Raw genomic sequence first — 19,207 nt, 5'->3', positions numbered from 1 at the left:
AAGATTGAAATCAGACTGATGTTCTCTCTGTTCTGTTTGTCTCCTACTCAACAACTGAAGCAACACCAACATCAATCCATTAATGAAATCAGTTAATGGATTTAAGTGGTTTTTAAAGGATTAAATTAAAGGATATGTTCAGTATTTTGGAATCTTTTTGTTTAATCAGAAACATTTCTATATATCACCACTAGACTCCACTGACAAAAAGCAGAACACAGGAGTTACTAGAATATCACTGCCCCCATCTGTTACTTTGTGTTATTGTGTGTCTTTCAGTGGTGGAGGAAATATTCAGATTCTTTACATAAATAAAAGTATCAGTGAACTTGTCATGTTTGTGAAAGTTTGAGACGACTTTTCCTTTGTGACATTATCATTTGGGAAGTAGCCATTAGACCACGGTGAACTGTGGCCATAAAGGGATGAATGTGGTCTACTCAGATAGACTGTGGCATTTAAACCATGACTGACTGGTAAAAGGCCAGAAGAGTGCAAAGAAAACTTTCCTCCTCCATTACACCACCACCACCAGACAAAGACAAATTCTGACCCTACCATTTTCATGTCTCAGCAGAAATCCAGATTCATCAGAACAGTTTGGTGCAGCCCATCCACCATCCTGGTACCAGTCTGCCCTCTCATTTCTTGTTTTTGGCTCCATTCTGAATAAACTCCATAAACTGTTGAGGGTGAAAATCCCAGATCAGCAGTTTCAGAAATCAAAACTCAAATCAACACTCACTGAGACATTTCCCCCATTCTGCTCTTTGATGTGAACATGAACTGAAGCTCTGCTGTCACATGATTGGCTGATTGGATATTTGCAGCAGGTGTTCCTGATGAAGAACGTGTGAGTGTAGACACAGTCATGTACAATACATAGACACATGTGCATGTGTATCATGACTAATGTCAGGCCAACCAGTCAGTGATCACATCTATAGAGTGTTTTTACAATCGGGCCTTGAGAGTCTTGGACAAAAAGCAAATAAGGCTGCATCATTACTGCATTTGAAGTAAATACAATTTAAGACAGATTAAATGTCTAAATAAACTGGCCGCAAATACACAAACAGACTATAGAACAGCAGCTTTAAATGGCAACTGTAAACGTTCCATTCTGTAAAACATGTTTTGCTCACGGCAACTTTTACTGTGAAAGAAGTCCTGCACCTCATTACAAATTTCACCACCCTTAAGAGAGCTACAACTTCCTGGCTGATTCAGCTACAAACCTGTGCTCATGTTTTTTGTAGTTATGTTATTAAATGTATGTTTTATTGTATCTTGTACTTAGTTTACAGCTCTGTTTCGCACGATTTTAATCACTCTTTTATTGTATATTTATTGTATTCTGTATCTGTACCCATTAAATAAACCAATAAAATAAAATAAAACATGCACAAACAACAGACAAGACTTCAGTGAACATGCACATGAAGGGTTTATTTTCAATGCAATGTCCTGAATTGTAGAAAACATCCTCAGAAGTAGAAACAGCTGGTCTGATGTCTGCTTTGGCTTCATGTTAGAACTGTTCTCATCACCTGTTGGAAAAAAGAAACACGTTAAAGGCCACAATCAAACGTTCATTTTCTTACTGATCGAACCAAAACAGAAGTTGGTCAGGACCTTTTTCACTGTAATTTTCCAAAGTGCAGGGTACACTACGACGTTATTTTGTTTTTATGGTTATTTATTTATTATTTATTTGTTATGTTTAGGCAGCAATTGGTTAAAGTTAGAGACTGTGGTTTGTTTTAATTGAGAAAAAGCTCAGAGTGACAAGAGCGACAAAGTCCGGAGGTTGGGATGGATGGATAGATGGGTCGACAAACCTCTGCTCCACGACCAATTTCAACTCAAACCGAACCTTTACTTAACCAAGCTGAGACCGCCCCACGTGATTAACCAGTGTTTACTACCACCAAGTTCCAGTTCGAGACCGCTCCACCACGTGAATCGCGTGTTTATTGCTGTTGCCATGACAACGACGCTCAGGTAACGCCTACCGCCGACACGCTCCTCTGCGAGGGTAGAAGCAAGCAGGCTGACGTGTTACTTTTTATGCCGCTATCAGCTCCAACCACCTCCCGGTGACTCCGCGGGCATTAATAAAATGTAGCGCTTCATTCATTCCAAAAACATGTTTCGCTCTGCGTCAACGTTCCACGCGGCAGACAACACGAGAGTTCTATTCGGACCACCCTGCATTTTAAAACGTGACGTCATAGTGTTCTTGGACCAAGCGTTCGCTACGTGACGACTGAGGAGTGAGAACGTGTCGTAGCAACTGACGTATAGTGTGTTATATATAAAACTAGTGTGTGTTGCATTTCTCTTACTGTTTAACAGTTGTACAGCCTGTTCACTCTGATGATGTCATTCTGGCTCATCTGGGTGGCTTCGCCAAACTGAACACTAGGGTCCGGGATGGGCTCCATGGTGGGCAAACCATTCACAGAGAAGGCGTCCCTGGAATTAATACACGGGTTATATTATGTTTGGTTTGTGGAAAAAAAGTAGACACTTGCTGACTCTCTGAGTAAATAGGTGTTACCTGCGGTACTGCATGACCGAGTTGTAGTCGTAGGGGGTGTTCAGGTTGATAGTGTTAATCCTGTCGAAGGCGAATTTATACCCTGAGAGGCAAAAATCACACAGAGGTTCAAGAAAGACTGAAGAACTGATTTTTACTGTGTCTGGTTAAATATGTGAATGTGATGATAGTCAGCTGAACGTCTCTGGGTTTTGGACTGTTGTTAATAAAACAAGGAGTTTGAACTCATCAGCTTAAACTGTGGGAAAGGGACATTTTTATGAACAAAACTATTATTCGATCAATTGAGTGTGTGTGGATGCTCAGGTGCTGACTTGGCTCGATGTTCTGCCACAGGATTCTGATGTGCTGGTCTCTGTCGGAGCGACACTGTTCGTGGTTGAAGCCGAGGGCGTGGAGCAGCTCGTGCTGGACGACGCTGTGGTGGACGCAGCCAGGACGCTCCAGAGACAACGTCTGGGCGTTACCTTGGCGGCCGACGTAGGAGTAACACCTGTATTCATGCAATTAAATAAAACAATAATGAATCAAAGCAGGCGGGAAAAAATCTTGGCTTTGTTATTTATAAATATTACTAATCAATATCCATGATCTTGCATTTCATAAAGTACAAACACAAGTTTATAAGCTGTGTATAGTTTTCATAGACACAAACACAGAGTGTTACCCTTTGTCAGACAGAATGTTCAGGTACTCTCTCTGGTTGGTTCTTGGGAAGAAGCGAATGCAGGTGACAGAGTGGAAGGACTGCAGCCCACGCTCGATGATGGAGCGCTGCTGAGGAGCTGAGGACACGGGCAGGTAAGAGAAAACATGAGAATGTACAATACATACTCATACATGTGTATGAGCAGCTTTAATGTTTGTCACTTTACAGTGGTTAAATGATTGCCTTAACAAGGTGTTACATTAATTTTCTTGGATTAACTACCATATGTGGCCAAATTAGTTTTGTTCTGTTGCTTTTGTTACCTGTTCTTAATGTACAGATTACAACCCGCTCTGCAACACATTCAGTGTTTGAGTCAACTGTATTGATTTGTATTGTATTGATTCTTAACCCAATTATCTTCCAAACACACGCACACACACAAATGTAATGGTGGATTTCTTCTCTAAATGCATTCTCATGTTATTCCTAATCAATGGAGTTAGTATGTTATGTCCTCTGTCCGTTCTAATGGACATTAGAAAACAATATCAGAACAGCCCCTATTCATTCATTTTACCTATATCCTATTTAAAAGCTAAAAATCTTTCGCATGATATTTTGACACATTTAAGTAACATAATATTTGTACTCCAATGACAGTAATCATAGATCTAGACCTCTCAGAAAAGTTACATTCATTGGAATGGTCAGGGGAACTCTTCAGTCACTTACAGTACTGTCTGGAGATGACGTAGGGCACATACACCTTTCCATCACTGGATTTTACCCACTTGCAGCCTTGTCTGACGCATGGATCAGCATTTCTCTCAGTTACATCACCATAAGCAATGTCATCTATGACTAATGGATCATCCTTGGTGCGCACTGTTGGAGGAAAACATTAAAGACTCAATCAGTAACTTCACCAAATAAATTAGTTTAATTTGACCCCTAAAATCAAGCCTATGTACATGTAGTCCTCATATTTCATGACAATCTATCCATCATGTCATTCTGGATCACTGGTTTCCAACCTTGTACTGGTTTATGAGCTTCTATAACCATGTAGTTCCTACCAACCCCTCAACCCCTTGTCAAAGGTTTCATCTGTCTGTGGGTCATTTAGCCAAAGAGTAACTGCTTCATTTTAGTATTTTTTATAGTTCTGAAGAGGTAAAAAATATTCAAGAAGACAGAAACTAACTGTAATGTAATAATAGAGAAACTAACACAAGGGTTGTCCACATACGACTGGCCATTTACTTAAGTATAATGTTCCTTAGTTGATTGTTGTTGAGACTGATTAATGGACCATGGACACGTACAGTGACTTACCAACATCCTTGTTGGCCCTCCACAGGAGCTCAGAGACAGACAGCTCCTAGAACAGGGAGATTACTCATTAGTGAGGACTCACATGAAAAGTTAAATGTCTACTATTAGACATGTTCCCATCTAATGTTAGGATTTGCGATCCAGGATAAGAGAATCATCTCGATGTAAAGCACAAATTCACTCCTCATTTCACCTTCATGTTGAATCCTGTTGTTTTCTAAATCTGAACACAAAGACTTTACAGGTTTCCTCACCTTCTTTTTGGCCCAGGAGCAGTCGGAGACCACGAGGAGGATCAGGAGACCGAGTGTGCACTTCAGCAAAGCCATGTTACCATCAGCCTGCAGGTGTACAGTGTTAACACTTGGATCATCCTGCAGCTCCTGTTTATAACCTCACTCCCCCCACTTTCTTTTTTTTCCTTCTAGATGAGAGTGTGAGGACATTTTCAGACGAAATGGTGAAAGACATGCAAACATATTGCTACACATGTTAGGACAGCAGGTGTCTTCATTTGAGGTTTAAAGCAAAATGATGTAACAGCTTTACCTCAAAATAAACAGCTTCAGAATGAGGGAAATACTTAGAAGTCATTATTACTTCAGAAGCTGTGGATCATGGGTGATATACACAGTTTGGCTGTGTTTCTGTTCAGTGAGTGGGATCAACAATCAGAGCTCTGGTCAAGTGATTGATAGTCTTTGTTTTCTGTGTATGAAAACGTCTTAACCACTTGGACTCAGCCCAACAGAATTAATGGTCTTTCTTGGCTGCAGAGGGCGCTGCTGCTCATTAAAGTTACATTCTGTTGCTTCATTTCTATTACAGTTTAAGTCTGCTTCAATTAAACATTGTCTCATTGTGCAGCTTTCTTTAAACTGTGGGTAAACTTCATCAGAACCATTCATCTGATGATCTGTCAGCTTTGGAAACCCCAACACCTTTCCCATGTCAGACCTGGGGATCTGTGTCACAACAATCCCACATTCATGCCCAAGATTGGCCAGCTGAGAGGAAGTTAGGGTTCATTGGCTTTGACTTTGGTTTAAACTTTTCTCTCAGCTTCCTTTTTTTATCCTTTACACAATTATTTCTCATTTTCTTGAGAGCAATAACAAGTGCAACAAGGGAGGACATGGTCTGAACATGAGTGTGTTGACTGAGGTCAGCAGCACATGAACACACAGGAGCATCACTGTTTAACATAGATAGATAGATAACTTTATTCATCCCCGAAGGGAAATTCGGTTGTTACAGCAGTCCGTATGTTAATGCAATATAAATACAACAGTAAAAAATAGAATATTAACAGTAAAAAATAGAATATTAACAAAGGTATAATATGCCTGATAAATACTTGGCTAGACAGATATGTACACCATAAATAATATGCTATGAACATAGTGATGTTGTGAGCATAATTCATCATTTAAAGCATAATACTCTGATTCAGCAAAGATTGACAAATCCATTAATTATTGATCCATTAAACATTGCTATTTATCAGTACCAGACTCCACTGAGAAAAACTGAAATTTTTACTGAGAAGAACATGGGAGTTGCTAGAAAACAGCTGCTGCGATCTGTTTGTGTTATTGTGTGATTTTCAGTGGTGAAAAAAGTATTCAGATCCTTTACATAAATAAAAATACCACTGAACTTATTGTCATGTTCATGAAACCAGTTTGAGAAGACTTTTACTTTAAGAAACAGAACATTATTATTTTGCACGTAGCCATTAAATGATGGTACACTGTGGCCATAAAGGGATGAACATGGTCAGCAACAATATTCAGAAAGGCTGTGGCATTCAAACCGTGATTGATTGTTATTAAAGGCTCAAAGTATGTCAAGAAAACATTCCCCACACCATAACACCACCACCACCACCAGATGGAGCCAAATTCAGACCTTACCATTTGTGTGTCTCAGCAGAAATCCAGATTCATCAGACCAGGCTACATTTTTCCAGTCCTCAACTGTCCAGTTTTGGTGTCCACTGCAGCCTCGATTCCTGTTCTTGGCTGACAAGAATGGAACCCGATGTGGTCCTCTGCTTCCGCTTGAAGTGGATCTGGCCCATCCACCTCAAGGTTCAATGTTGGGCAACTAGTGTGGCCTTTCTCCTCTGACTTCTCTCATTTTTGGCTCTGTTCTGAGTAAACTCTAGAGACTGTTGTGTGTGAAAATCCCACATCAGCATTTTCAAAAATACTCAAACCAGAAATGTGTGTTTTATTGTATCTTGTTGTGTTAAGTTCACCTTCTTTTTACCCCACTGTTTTGATCTCTTATTAAGGGTTTAGAGTCTTATTAAGCCTGTTAGGGACTGGTGTTCCAAATTAGTATCTGCTATAAACACTATGATACTTGCATTGAATGGTTGTACATCGTAACTGTCCCCACCAAATAAAACGTGTCTACAAATACACAAACAACAAATGATGCATCAGTGAAAGTTTATTGTAAATGTAAAGTTGATTCAGTTGAGACAGAAAACATCCTCAGAATTCTAAACAGCTGGTTTGATATTTGAATTGGCTTCATGTTTTCAGGACTGTTTTCACCTGTTGGGAAAAAAGAAAACAAAATAGATTTTCTTATTGGTCACCCCAAAACACATTATATAAAACAAACAGGGTGTTCACACTCTCAACTGACATTGTAAAGCTTGGTCAGAACCCCTTTAGTGTCATTTTCCAAAGTGCAGGGAGCACTTCAGCATTATTTAAGTCTCTTCTGGTTATGTTTAGGCACTCTTAAATTAGAGAAAGAATGTGTGTTTAAAACAAAAAAGGTTCGCGGTGACTTCAGATACACGTTTTAACCCAAACCACCATTTTCTATAAACTCAGAGAACCCTGATCTCGTTTGTCTCCCTGTAATTTAACGGCCCCATAAGTCATCTGTGCAGCCGCTCTTTACGACTCATGGTTACGTTGTTCAGCGACATTTAATGGCCGTGGTAATGATGACAGAAACATAATAGATGACGTGGTATAAAGCGCGACAAAGCCCGGAGGGGTGGGCTTGAATGGATGGATCAACAAAACTCAGGACTTTCACACAGGAGACCACTGCTCAGGTGTTTGAACTCTGTAGTCATTGTTCCACAAGCAATTCTAACCCAAACCACCATCTTAACATTCTAACCAAAACGGTGGCCGTTCAACAACGTTAATTGCGTGTTTATTAATGTTACCATGACGACGACGCTCGGGTGACGCCTACCGCCGACACGCTCCTTTGCGTCGTACCTGAGGGTCGAAACAAGTGACCTGTATGGTCGTTTAGGTCGGAGGACATGGTGTTTTTTTATGCCGCTATCAGCTCCAACCACCTCCCGGTGACTCCGCGGGCATTAATAAAATGTAGCGCTTCATTCATTCCAAAAACACGTTTCGCTCTGCGTCAACGTTCCACGCGGCAGACAACACGAGAGTTCTATCGGACCACCCTGCATTTTAAAACGTGATGTCATGGGGTTCTGGCCAAGCGTTCTACGTGACGACTGAGGAGTGAGAACGTGTCGTAGCAACTGGCGTATAGCGTGTTATATATAAACTAGTGTGTGTTGCATTTCTCTTACTGTTTAACAGTTGTACAGCCTGTTCACTCTGATAACGTCATTCCGGCTCATCTGGGTGGCTTCGCCAAACTGAACACTAGGGTCCGGGATGGGCACCATGGTGGGCAAACCATTCACAGAGAAGGCGTCCCTGGAATTAATACACGGGTTATATTATGTTTGGTTTGTGGAAAAAAAGTAGAAACTGTTGGTTTATCGATTTAAGGGTCAGTTCATTCATCAGGTGACTGTATCAATGTTACCATAACTGAGTATGAATGAGACAAGAATTGGCGAAATGCACTTCCAAAAATGACGGCACCAAGTTCTATCAACAAATAATTACATAATCAATCAATGACTATCTGAATAAACAGATGTTAGATGAATGGCAGTGTCCACAAACCTGTCATACTGCATGACAGAGATGTAGTCGTAGGGGGTGTTCAGGTTCAGAGTGTTTTCTATTTCGAATTGATCCACATTCTCTGAGGAAAAGAAAAATTACAGAGGGTCAGGAAAGACTGAGGAACTGTCTTTTACTGTGTCTGTTTATATCTTTGAACTTTAGAAGTTAGCTCTGCATCAGGATTTAGGTTAAAAGAAAACTAAAAGGAGTCAGTCAAACCACATTGTCAGCTGAATGTATGTGAGTTTTGGACTGTTGTTAATAAATACAAGCAGTTGGAACACAGCACCTTAAACTGTAGGAAAAGAGTATTTTTCACAGACGAAACAATTATTCAATCAATTGAGGAAAATAACTGGCAAAGTCACTGGTAATTAAATTTGTGTAACATGATGATTTTAATGTTAATATCTTTGTTGTGTGTGTGTGTGGATGCTCAGGTGCTGACCGGGGTCGATGTTCTGCCACAGGACTCGGATGTGCTGGTCTCTGTCGGAGCGACTCTGCTCGTGGTGGAAGCCGAGGGCGTGGAGCAGCTCGTGCTGAATGACGCTGTGGTGGACACAGCCAGGACGCTCCAGAGACAACGTCTGGGCGTTACCTTGGCGGCCGACGTAGGAGTAACATCTGTATTCATGCAATTAAATAAAACATAATAATAAATCAAAACAGGCGGGAAAAAATCTTGGTTTTGTTATTTATAAATATTACTAATCAATATCCATGATCTTGCATTTCATAAAGTACAAACACAAGTTTGAGTTCATAAACTGTATAGTTTACACAAACAGAAACACAGATTGTTACCCTTCGTCAGACTGGATGTCCAGGTAGTCTCTTTCTTTTGTTCTGTGAACAAAGCGAATGCAGGTGTTTGAGTTGAAGGACTTCAGCCCACGGTCGATGACGGAGCGCTCATGAGGAGCTGAGAAGAATGAAGAAACGTGTGTGCAATACATACTCATGCATGTTTATGATGTTTTAACCCAAGTATGTTGCAAACACACAAAAAACTGAAATGGTGGTTTTCTTCTCTAAATGCCTCAAAAAATAGTATGTTATGTCCTCTGTCCATTCCAATGGACATTAGAAAACAAAATTAGAACAGTCTCTATTCCTGATTCATTTCCCTATTTTCTACTTAAAAGCTACAAATCTTTCACACAACTTTTTGACACATAAATAATATAACATCTCATCTTTACTTTAAAAACAGTTTAAGCACAAATGATGTGCTCAGGCAATAGTAATTATAGATCTAGACATCCAAGAAAAGTTGTGTCCATTGGAATGGTCAGGGGATCTAAATGTGTTAGAAGTCACTTGAAAAACTCTTCATCACTTACAGTACTGTCTGGAGATGACGTAGGGCACATACACCTTTCCATCTCTGGATTTTTCCCACTTGCAGCCTTGTCTGACGCATGGATCAGCATTTCTCTCAGTTACATCACCATAAGCAATGTCATCTATGACTAATGGATCGTCCTTGGTGCGCACTGTTGGAGGAAAACATTAAAGACTCAATCAGTAACTTCACCAAATAAATTAGTTTAATTTGACTCCTAAAATCAAGCCTATGTACAACTGGAAGGTTTGACTTGACTTTTACAGTCTGACTGAGATTTTATGACAATAAACCCAACAGTTTGTGACCTAGTGCATGTGCAAATTACTATACAAATTACAATACTTATCAATCTGGAACCTATCAACCCCTTGTCACAGGTTTCATATGTTCATCCTCTCCATTGATTGAATTTATTTGATGATTTAAAAACACATGTAACACTCACTGTAGTCAGTACATACATCAGAAACACCTCAGGTTTGAAATTATTCGAGCTACCTGTTGTAAAGTAGCTATTATTGTCTCTTCCTGTATTTTTTTTTTAATAACAATTCTATAATTGAGTATCATCTAGACATATATAGTTCATCCCTTTCCCCTCAGACTGGACATATACTGTTAATATTGGGTTGGACATAATAATAGAACATCCAACAGAAGCAATACAAGGGTTGTCCACATACGTCTGGCCATTTATTTAACTGTAAGACTCTTTGGGGAAGAAACTGTTACGTTCTATGAAATGCAGCTGAGGAACAGAAGAGGTCTCTTCTGTGACCAGGATGTTCAAGATTTCCCTTAACTGAAACTAAACAGTGCCAGGACGAGGGTGTCCACATACTTTTGGCTATGTAATTTGTATATTTTGTGGAGTGTTGACAGAGATTAATGGACCAGCTGAGGTAAAAATATTCAAGAAAAGCCAGAAAATAATTGTAATGTAATAATAGAGAAACTAACACAAGGGTTGTCCACATACGATTGGCCATTTACTTAACTATAATGTTCCTTAGTTGATTGTTGTTGAGACTGATTAATGGACCATGGACACGTACAGTGACTTACCAACATCCTTGTTGGCCCTCCACAGGAGCTCAGAGACAGACAGCTCCTAGAACAGGGAGATTACTCATTAGTGAGGACTCACATGAAAAGTTAAATGTCTACTATTAGACATGTTCCCATCTAATGTTAGGATTTGCGATCCAGGATAAGAGAATCATCTCGATGTAAAGCACAAATTCACTCCTCATTTCACCTTCATGTTGAATCCTGTTGTTTTCTAAATCTGAACACAAAGACTTTACAGGTTTCCTCACCTTCTTTTTGGCCCAGGAGCAGTCGGAGACCACGAGGAGGATCAGGAGACCGAGTGTGCACTTCAGCAAAGCCATGTTACCATCAGCCTGCAGGTGTACAGTGTTAACACCTGGATCATCCTGCAGCTCCTGTTTATAACCTCACTCCCCCCACTTTCTTTTTTTTCCTTCTAGATGAGAGTGTGAGGACATTTTCAGACGAAATGGTGAAAGACATGCAAACATATTGCTACACATGTTAGGACAGCAGGTGTCTTCATTTGAGGTTTAGATTAAGGTTATGCAACTAAAATAAGTTACACTAACATTTTAATGGTTCACTGACTTCTAAGAAAGAGAATGGAGCTCTGTCATTCCCAGTTTGCTCCCTGAACACCTGTTGTTTCAGGTACGATCTCTCTCTAACTGAGTGATAGTCAGCAGCTTTAACTGCTGGCATCAGGCCCAGTGAGTTCCAGAGAGATGCTGAACTGTAGATTAGTTAAAAAGACTTAGAAGTCATTAAAAACCAGCGTTCATCTCTGATATTCAGCCAGGAAACTGACGGACAGATCAAGAATTGAGCACTTCCTGCTCCAGAGGCCGAGGATCATGGGTAGTAGGTCCCCCTTTTGCCGCCAAAACAGCCCTGACTGGTTGAAGCATAGACTTCACTAGAATCTGAAGGAGTCTCATGGTATCTGGCACCAAGTTCTCAGTAGTGGATTCTTTAAGTCCTTTAAGATGTGAAGTTGGGCCTCCATGGATCAGACTTGTTTTTCCAGCACATCCCACAGATGCTAGATTGGATTGAGATCTGGAGAATTTGGAGGCAACACCTTGAACTCTTGGTTGTGCTGCTTAAAGCCTTCTTGAACCATTGTTGCAGTGTGGCAGAGAGCAATATCCTCAGGTAAATGACGCACACACACCTTGCCATCCACATGACGTAAAAGAACTGGGAATGACGTCACCCAGGAGTTGACTACGTTCCAGTTGAGAAGTCGGAAAACATGGGTGCTCGCAGAACCTTTAGAGTCGCACTTTTGAAGTTTTCTGTGTGCTCGTAAACAAATCTGCTCCGCCTGAAGAACACCTCAGTTGTTAACGTTAAAATTTAATGCAAACACTTCAGAACATTACAAATTTAACACCGTGTCTGGGTTGGTGGGTTTTCTCTGACTTTCCAAGTTGGAAATCTGACTTCAGGGTGAGTTCCAGTTGAAACTTCTGAGTACAACTAGAACCCACCATCAAGTCACATGCTTCATGTACTATATGTATTTAATTAGTTTGTTTATTTATGTATTATTATTATATTTTTATTTCTTTATTGATTTATGTACTGTATTTATTTGCAATGTCTGTTTCAGTTAAACTCTTTGAAGCTTTTTGAAGCCGTCAGTAAATTTCACCAGAACTGTCCATCAGGTGATCTGACAGCTCCAATCAGACTTGGAGATCTGTGTCACAACAATCCCACATTCATATCCAGAAGTGAGCAGCTGAGAGCTTCCTTTTTTTTTTTATTCTTTACACAATTATTTCTCACTTTTCTTGTGAACAACCACAAATGCAACATGTGAAAATGTTGCCTGAGATCAGCAGCACATGAACACACAGGAGCATCGCCGTTTACAGTAGTGACATTAAGAACATTTATTCAGACATTAATAAGAGCAGCGAGACAGACAATGAAAAGTACAATCAGGTGCTGAAAAACCTCAGCGTCCTCTGAATATTTTCATAATTTAAAACATAATACTCTGATTCAGTAAAGATTTCACTGATAAAAACAGAAACCTGCTGAGTCCAGTTTACTGCAGAGACCATCAGGTCCAGGTCTTCAGGAGGATCTGGATCAGAAGGACAGGTTGATGAGCGGGGCGTTCTCCCTCTTGTCCTCTGGACTCCACTTGATGAGCGGAGAGCTCAGGTCGATCAGCTGCTGAAATGAATCAATGACAAACGGTAATCTGTGTCAGGTGACAAATTAAATTCACTTTTTAAAGATTCTTAACTTCGTCTACTTCCTCATCAAACTGCTGAAAATTTAGCACAATGTCAGTGAGGTCACAGCGTCTGCAGGTAAACATCATTTTGGATTGTGGCATGTGGCTAATGCTGCGTTCAATTTACATCGGAGGTTGGAGGAGGGAACGACGTCACCTACAAGTAGGGATGCACCGATACTGATGCCAGTATCGGGTATCAGGTACGATACCTTGTTCCTGTACTCGTACAAGTGTTCCGATACCACTTTATGGCTTTGTGAAGAGGCACATCCACAACCTGTTGCAAGACTTTTCGGCCCTCAGCTTCACCACTGATATTTGGACGAGCAGCGTTAGCCTGGTGTCCCTCATCAGTTTAACTGCACCGTGGATTGACGAGGATTTTACGCCGCGAAGAGTCGTCCTGCATGCAAAACCATTTAGGGGTTTGCACACCAGCCAAGCCATCGCAGGTGTGTTTGATGACATGCTTCAGACATGGGGGGTCCCTAGAAGTTCTGTTCATGTTGTGCTATGTGATAATGCGAAAAACATGATCAAAGCCATGAGTGACGCTGGACTCCCGAGCCTGCCGTGTGTCGCACACACCCTCCAGCTGGCTGTTAATGAGGGGCTTTTACAAACGATATCTGATGAAAACAAAACATGTTTTCAAGTAAATGTACGAAGTGTAATGGCATTAATAAGTACTCGTATTGGTACTCGGTATCAGCAAGTACTCAGATCCAAGTATCGGTATCGTATCGGTTTGAAAAAAGTGGTATCGGAGCATCCCTACCTACGAGGTAACGGCGTTCCATTTGAGAAGTCGGAAAAACATGGATGTTCACAGGAAAGCTTTGGAGTACAGACAACTTCAAAACAGATCTGCTCCACCTGAAGAACACCTCAGATTTTAATGCAAACACTTCAGAATGTTCTTAAAAAGCTGTTGAAATTTAACTGATTGTAAAAAACATAGCATTATTGTTAGCATTGTTAGTTAGATAATGACGCTCTGTGCAGTATTTTGCTCATACAAACAGCGTAGCAACATGGATAAAAACTGAACTGTATTATGTGTATGACTGACTTCTAAGCTATAAACAGTGTTCACTACTACTGATGTGAGGAGCAGCCATCTTGAATTCTTATGTCGGGGTTGGTGGGGTTTCTCTGTGCTGAATGTGGTTACAAGCTTATTTTCAGATCAAAACACTGATAAACCAGGCTGGTTTTATGAGACGTCATCTGACCAGTGAGGGCAGCAGCTTGTAACCGTTTAGTTGACTAACTGTACACATCGTCTGTGGATCTATAATCAGGTGTGAGGTGTTACCTGAGCCGCGGTGCAGGCCTTGCTGCTGGTGCGGATCAGGTCGGGGGTGTTGGTCAGGTCGATGAGCAGTTTCTCCTGAGGCTGCAGAACCGGAGGTGGAAGATCCAACAGGAGAACCTGAAGAGAGAACAGAGAGATGGTCAGTGAGGAGGAGGATGAAGCAAAGTCACAGCTGCAAAGATACAAAGAGACAAAACCGACACATGGACGTACAGTACAACTGTGTGTATTTATGAGCGTGACCTCTGACCTCTCGTGTCTTGCTGTTGCTCTCCTCTGTAGTTTCCAGTTCGATCAGGTTTCTAGCGGGCTCTGATTGGCCCGGGCTCGGCGCTGCAGGATCTGTGTTCTGTGATTGGTCGGGCTGTGGAGCTCTGCAGGGCGGGGAGGGGAGGGGCCGCTCCTCCTCCAGACAGAACGGCTGGATGTCGGGAGCGTCGGCGGGCTCCGCCTCCTGTGTGTCTGCAGGGGCGGGGCTACACAGAAACAACGCCACAGAGACAGAGTGAGCATGTGTTGTCATGGTGACACAGCAGCTTCCCTATTGGTCGACAGCTTCTAACCTGTAGCTGCTTCCTTTCCGAACAGAGCCGGGACTGGGGGCGGCGTCGGTGTCAGAGGTGGGTGGCACCGGCCTGGTGAGCCGGGTCTGGTTGGTGGGCGTGGGGATGGCGGACACCCTGCGTCTCACCGGGGTGGGGAGGGCGGAGGGACGACGCGCCTTCATCTGCAGTGACCTGACGCCGCCAGCAGAGGGCGTCAAAGGACCGGCAGAGGGTTTCTGAGGAAGACTGCAGGAGAGGAAGGCGATCAGGAAGTCTGAGAGGATCGAAGAGCTGGTGACACGTTTACAGGTAGCATGTTGTTATTTACCTGTCCACGCTGCTCGCCGACATCAGTCTCTTTGGCTTCATCATCTTTGAGACGTCTGAGGATGAAAAACAAAGAGTCACTGAAGTTGTGAGAGTCCAGACTCTGGTTGTTGGTGATGGATCTGTTAGTGTGTGGTGTGGCTGAAATCTGACATTATCTGCTGTCGGTTCAGATTTAAACGATCTGGTTCGGTGTCTCTCACCGTCTCCGTGCTGGACTCCTCCTCTGACTCCTCCGCTGGGCGTCGGTACGACCACGGCTTCAGGTTTAGGTTTGGCTCTCAGTCCGCTCTGCGGCCTGGACTGTGGCGGTGGGAGGGACGGAGGAGGTCCTCTCCAAAACTCTCTTGGCGGGCGTCAGCTGGAGGGGCGTGGCCTCGGCTCTCTTCAGCGGCGTGGACCTGATGGCTTTGATGCGCTCGGCTTCAGACGGCTTCCTGGTCTGAGCAGAGAGCGAGCGGCGGCCGGCAGCAGCGGTGGAGGAAGAGGAGGATGTTGGTTCTGCGGCGGTGTAGACGGTGGAGCGACGTGGTCTGCTGTGATTGGCCGGTCTGCTGCTCACGCTGCTGGGGGCGGGGCCAGTGGAGCCGCTTAGACTCCGGTTCAGAGAAGAGTTCGGTTTACCTGAGAGGAGACACAACACCTGTAACTGCTGCACATTCACAGGAACTGATGGAAAACTACAGTTAGCAGTTAGCGCACCTTTAGCAGGGGACAGAGACATGCTGGAGTTGAAGCTGGACACCGACGATGAGGACGAGGACGTGTTCTTCCTCCTGCTCTGAAGGGGTGGAGCTTTCACACCTGACGAGTTCCTCGCAACGCTCTGATGGAGAGAAACAAAAAAACATTCACGTCATGTTATCACATCATATCAGCGCTGCAGGAACGAGTCCTAGACCCAGGAAGTAAGATAGCATGTTAGCATGTTCACACTTCCTGTTCCCTTGTCTTAAAAAAGGTTTGACCAGTTTTCTCACCTGTGTGACAGAGGACAGGTGTGTTACCTTGGTGGGTGGAGCCAGCATGCGTTTTCCCGGCAGGCTGGAGTTGAGGGAGCAGTCGCTGATATCAGAGGCCACGCTCGTTGAATCAGAGAGCAGATCTTCACAAGACTCCGCCCTGCTGGAGGGACGAGAGGTCGGGCTCCGCCTCCAACCCCCCACCACCTGGTGGGGAAAAAAAAGGTGACATGAACACACCTTCATTCATCTTCTGACACAGTGTTTCCCCAACTGGGGGTCAGGACTCAACCAGACGGCGTCACTGACCTGAGAGTTTCACCTGTGAACTGAAAAGTAAAAAACAAACGTACCTTGCTCGGTGGTTGGAGTCTGGTTTTCTCCACTCTGCTCTTGCTGGTTGAACAGGAAGCCGGCGGAGCGGCTGGTTTGCTCGGCAGCACGATGCCCACACCGAGCGCCGCCTTCCCTCGCAGCGACGTCCTGGGCTGAGCCTTGACCCCGGCGACAGGGCTGGAGGTGCTGAGTCTGGTGCTGGGACGGGTGGATGAAGCTGCACTGGAGAGGCGGGTGGATGAAGCTCTGCTGTTGTTGGTGGCGGCGGCAGTGGGGCGGGTGGACGCAGCTGATTTGGTGTTGCTCTGTCTCAGCAGGCGGCGCTGGATGGCGGGGGGCAGCTGCTTCATGGGACTGTCCTGCACGCAGAAGGTCTGGCGTTTGATGGGGCTGAGTGCGCTGGCGGTCTGACCGAGCACGCCCAGTTTGGCCTCTGCGTCCTGGACGAACTCCTCCCGGGGGGCTGTAGTGTCTGTGATCATGGCGGTGGTCTCGTCGCCGTCTTCGTCATCCCGGGTCTGCAGCTGGGTGGCCAGTCTGTGGGCTTCCTGACACACAGCCTCCAGCTGATCTCCAGTCAGCGGGCTCCAGCTCACCCGCACGCCACCGCCGCCATCCTCGAGCCGAGACGCCACGTTAACAGAGATGCACCTCTCCTTGTGGCAGACCGGACCTATGAACACCTCATCCTCATCTGCGTCGCCTGTGGAGCTGCAGAGAGAGACACCACTGGATGAAACGTGTTTGTAAATGTTCATGTTTTCATTCTTTTAATATGTAACTGTTGTTAAACTAAACAAAAAGCTGAGATCATTGGATTCACTTCTGTTTCTGATTCCTCCATTTAATGCAGTACCAGGAGTTGACCAGCAGGTGTCACCTTTTGACTGTTGGAAAGCACCATCTTTAATAACTGTAATTATTTTACATGTGCAAACAGGTTTCAGTCGTTTTATCGTTCTTGACAGACGTTAAATATCTGTGAGAGCTTTGACGATATCACTCACTGAACACTTTATTGTAAGGAACACCTGTACACCTGCTTATTCATGCAATCAGCCAATCACGTTGCAGCAGGGCACTGCATTAAATCCTGCAGAGTTAATGTTCACATCACATTGTTGGTGTCACACAGGTTGGTTTGAGTATTTCTGATCTCCAGGATTCACAGAAAAGAGTCTCTAGAGTTTTTATTCAGAAAAACATCCAGTGTGCAGCAGGTCTGTGAAACAAATGGCTGATTCAGACTGTGGAGAGCTCATCTCAGAATGAACCACGACCTCGAGGTGGATGGACGACAGCAGCAGAGGACCATGTCAGGGTCAGCCAGGAACAGAAATCTGAGGCCAGAGTGGACACAGACTCAAAACTGGAAGCTGAAGACTGGAAAAACGTAACTTGGTTGGATGAATCTGCATTTCTGCTAAGACCTGCAAATGGCAGGCACAGAGAGTTTGGTTCTGTCTGGTGATGGTGAGTGTCGTCATCATCTTATGGCGACTCCCAGCTCCATGTCACAAAGAGAAAATCATCTTAAACCGTGGCCTCACCAGTCCCCAGATCTGAATCCAGTAGAGCATCTTTGGGATGTGGTACAAGAGGAGACTGGCGATGACTGATGTGATACAGGAAAGTTTCCATGCCATAAAAAACTGAGGTTGTCTGAGAGTAAAGGGAGGAACTACCCAGACTTAGTGTTCCTAATAAAGTGCTCAGTGAGCGTACAACCTGCTGTAAACTGGTTTGGAAAACATTATTTATTATCATATATGTTATGATAAGTAGAGTAAACTCCGGGGCTGCTCTCATGATGATCCTGGACCTGTTGATCCTCCCTGAGAACCTGAAACCGACTTTAACAGAGACCGTCACGTGCTTCCTACCTGGCAGGTGACAGAGAAACGTCGAAGTCAAACTTCTCGTCGGGCAGAAAGAACAGATCTGTTCAGAGACACAAACACGGGTCATAAAGCGGTTAGTGAATCACATGAGCGCGGCGGGTGAGAGCTGACTCTGGGGTCAGGGAGTGTTGTCTTACCGCTGTTAGCTCGACAGTCCATCCCGCCGTTGGTTCTTCTCTGTGGGGAAACGGATTGATCCGGATCAGACCTGCAGCGGCACACGATCCAAGTCCAACGTTAAACTACAACAGCGACATTTGACACAAACACAATTTAAGACAAACACGAACTTTAACCTTTATGCTAACTTTAACGTTAGCCTAGCTAGCCCGTTGCTTCGCTACCTAACTCAAACGGTCACAGGCACGAGCTTTAAAGAGTCTGAACGTGACGTTGAGTTTACTCAGCGGCTCGCGGCGCTCGCACCGAGTCTCGGTTTAATCAAAGTAAATAAAAAATACAAACCTCAGGTTCCGGTGAAAACTCACAAATCTTCTTTTCTGCTCCGCATTCAAAGTGCGACACGAAAACACACAACTACAATTCAAATCTGCTGCGCCGCTGGTCATGTGACTCGCACGCGATCAGCCATTGGTTGGGCGCGTATGACGAAACATCGCGTGGGAT

The 19,207-nt window shown here is 43.7% G+C and overlaps 2 protein-coding genes across 4 annotated transcripts; both read right to left on the bottom strand.

Annotated features, from left to right (window-relative positions):
- Positions 1-1,423: 1,423 nt before the first annotated feature.
- LOC108893872 (high choriolytic enzyme 2) lies at positions 1,424-11,365 on the bottom strand. 3 transcript variants are annotated; one of them, XM_051073157.1, is made up of 8 exons: positions 11,198-11,356; positions 4,551-4,596; positions 3,948-4,100; positions 3,231-3,348; positions 2,878-3,056; positions 2,564-2,645; positions 2,349-2,478; positions 1,424-1,550 (listed from the first exon to the last, which is right to left on the bottom strand). In XM_051073157.1, exons 1-7 carry the CDS (start codon positions 11,270-11,272, stop codon positions 2,352-2,354), a joined length of 780 nt encoding a protein of 259 aa, XP_050929114.1. In that variant the 5' UTR covers positions 11,273-11,356; the 3' UTR covers positions 1,424-1,550; positions 2,349-2,351. The 3 variants fall into 3 exon arrangements, with proteins under 3 accessions (XP_050929114.1, XP_018547826.1, XP_018547838.1); XM_018692310.2 differs by lacking the exon at positions 11,198-11,356 and adding an exon at positions 4,805-4,961; XM_018692322.2 differs by lacking the exons at positions 1,424-1,550; positions 2,349-2,478; positions 2,564-2,645; ... (2 more) ...; positions 3,948-4,100; positions 4,551-4,596 and adding exons at positions 6,993-7,117; positions 8,140-8,269; positions 8,525-8,606; ... (2 more) ...; positions 9,874-10,026; positions 10,944-10,989 and having other exon boundaries at positions 11,198-11,365.
- Positions 11,366-12,810: 1,445 nt separating this feature from the next.
- Positions 12,811-19,170, bottom strand: gtse1 (G-2 and S-phase expressed 1). Its single transcript, XM_018692231.2, is given in 13 exon segments — positions 12,811-13,121; positions 14,510-14,626; positions 14,760-14,985; positions 15,073-15,300; positions 15,383-15,437; positions 15,585-15,681; positions 15,683-16,005; positions 16,084-16,207; positions 16,389-16,550; positions 16,697-17,390; positions 18,563-18,620; positions 18,718-18,788; positions 19,046-19,170. Coding segments are annotated over 13 exon segments (2,343 nt in total). The 5' UTR covers positions 19,150-19,170; the 3' UTR covers positions 12,811-13,037.
- Positions 19,171-19,207: the final 37 nt, after the last annotated feature.

The sequence above is a fragment of the Lates calcarifer genome, linkage group LG10 (genome assembly GCF_001640805.2).
Source record: "Lates calcarifer isolate ASB-BC8 linkage group LG10, TLL_Latcal_v3, whole genome shotgun sequence".
Lineage (NCBI taxonomy): Eukaryota > Metazoa > Chordata > Actinopteri > Centropomidae > Lates > Lates calcarifer.
The sequence above is the reverse complement of the archived record's forward strand: the minus strand, read 5'-3'. Positions and strand labels throughout refer to the sequence as shown.

Bases quoted from the DNA above. Each gene is read 5' to 3' on its own strand.
- LOC108893872 (XM_018692322.2), bottom strand. From the start codon at position 11,272: ATGGCTTTGCTGAAGTGCACACTCGGTCTCCTGATCCTCCTCGTGGTC. The intron at 10,027-10,943 runs GTAAGTCACTGT...TTCCTCCAACAG, and splicing joins GAGGGCCAACAAGGATGTTG to TGCGCACCAAGGACGATCCA. The intron at 9,453-9,873 runs GTAAGTGATGAA...CATTCTTCTCAG, and splicing joins CGTCATCTCCAGACAGTACT to CTCCTCATGAGCGCTCCGTC.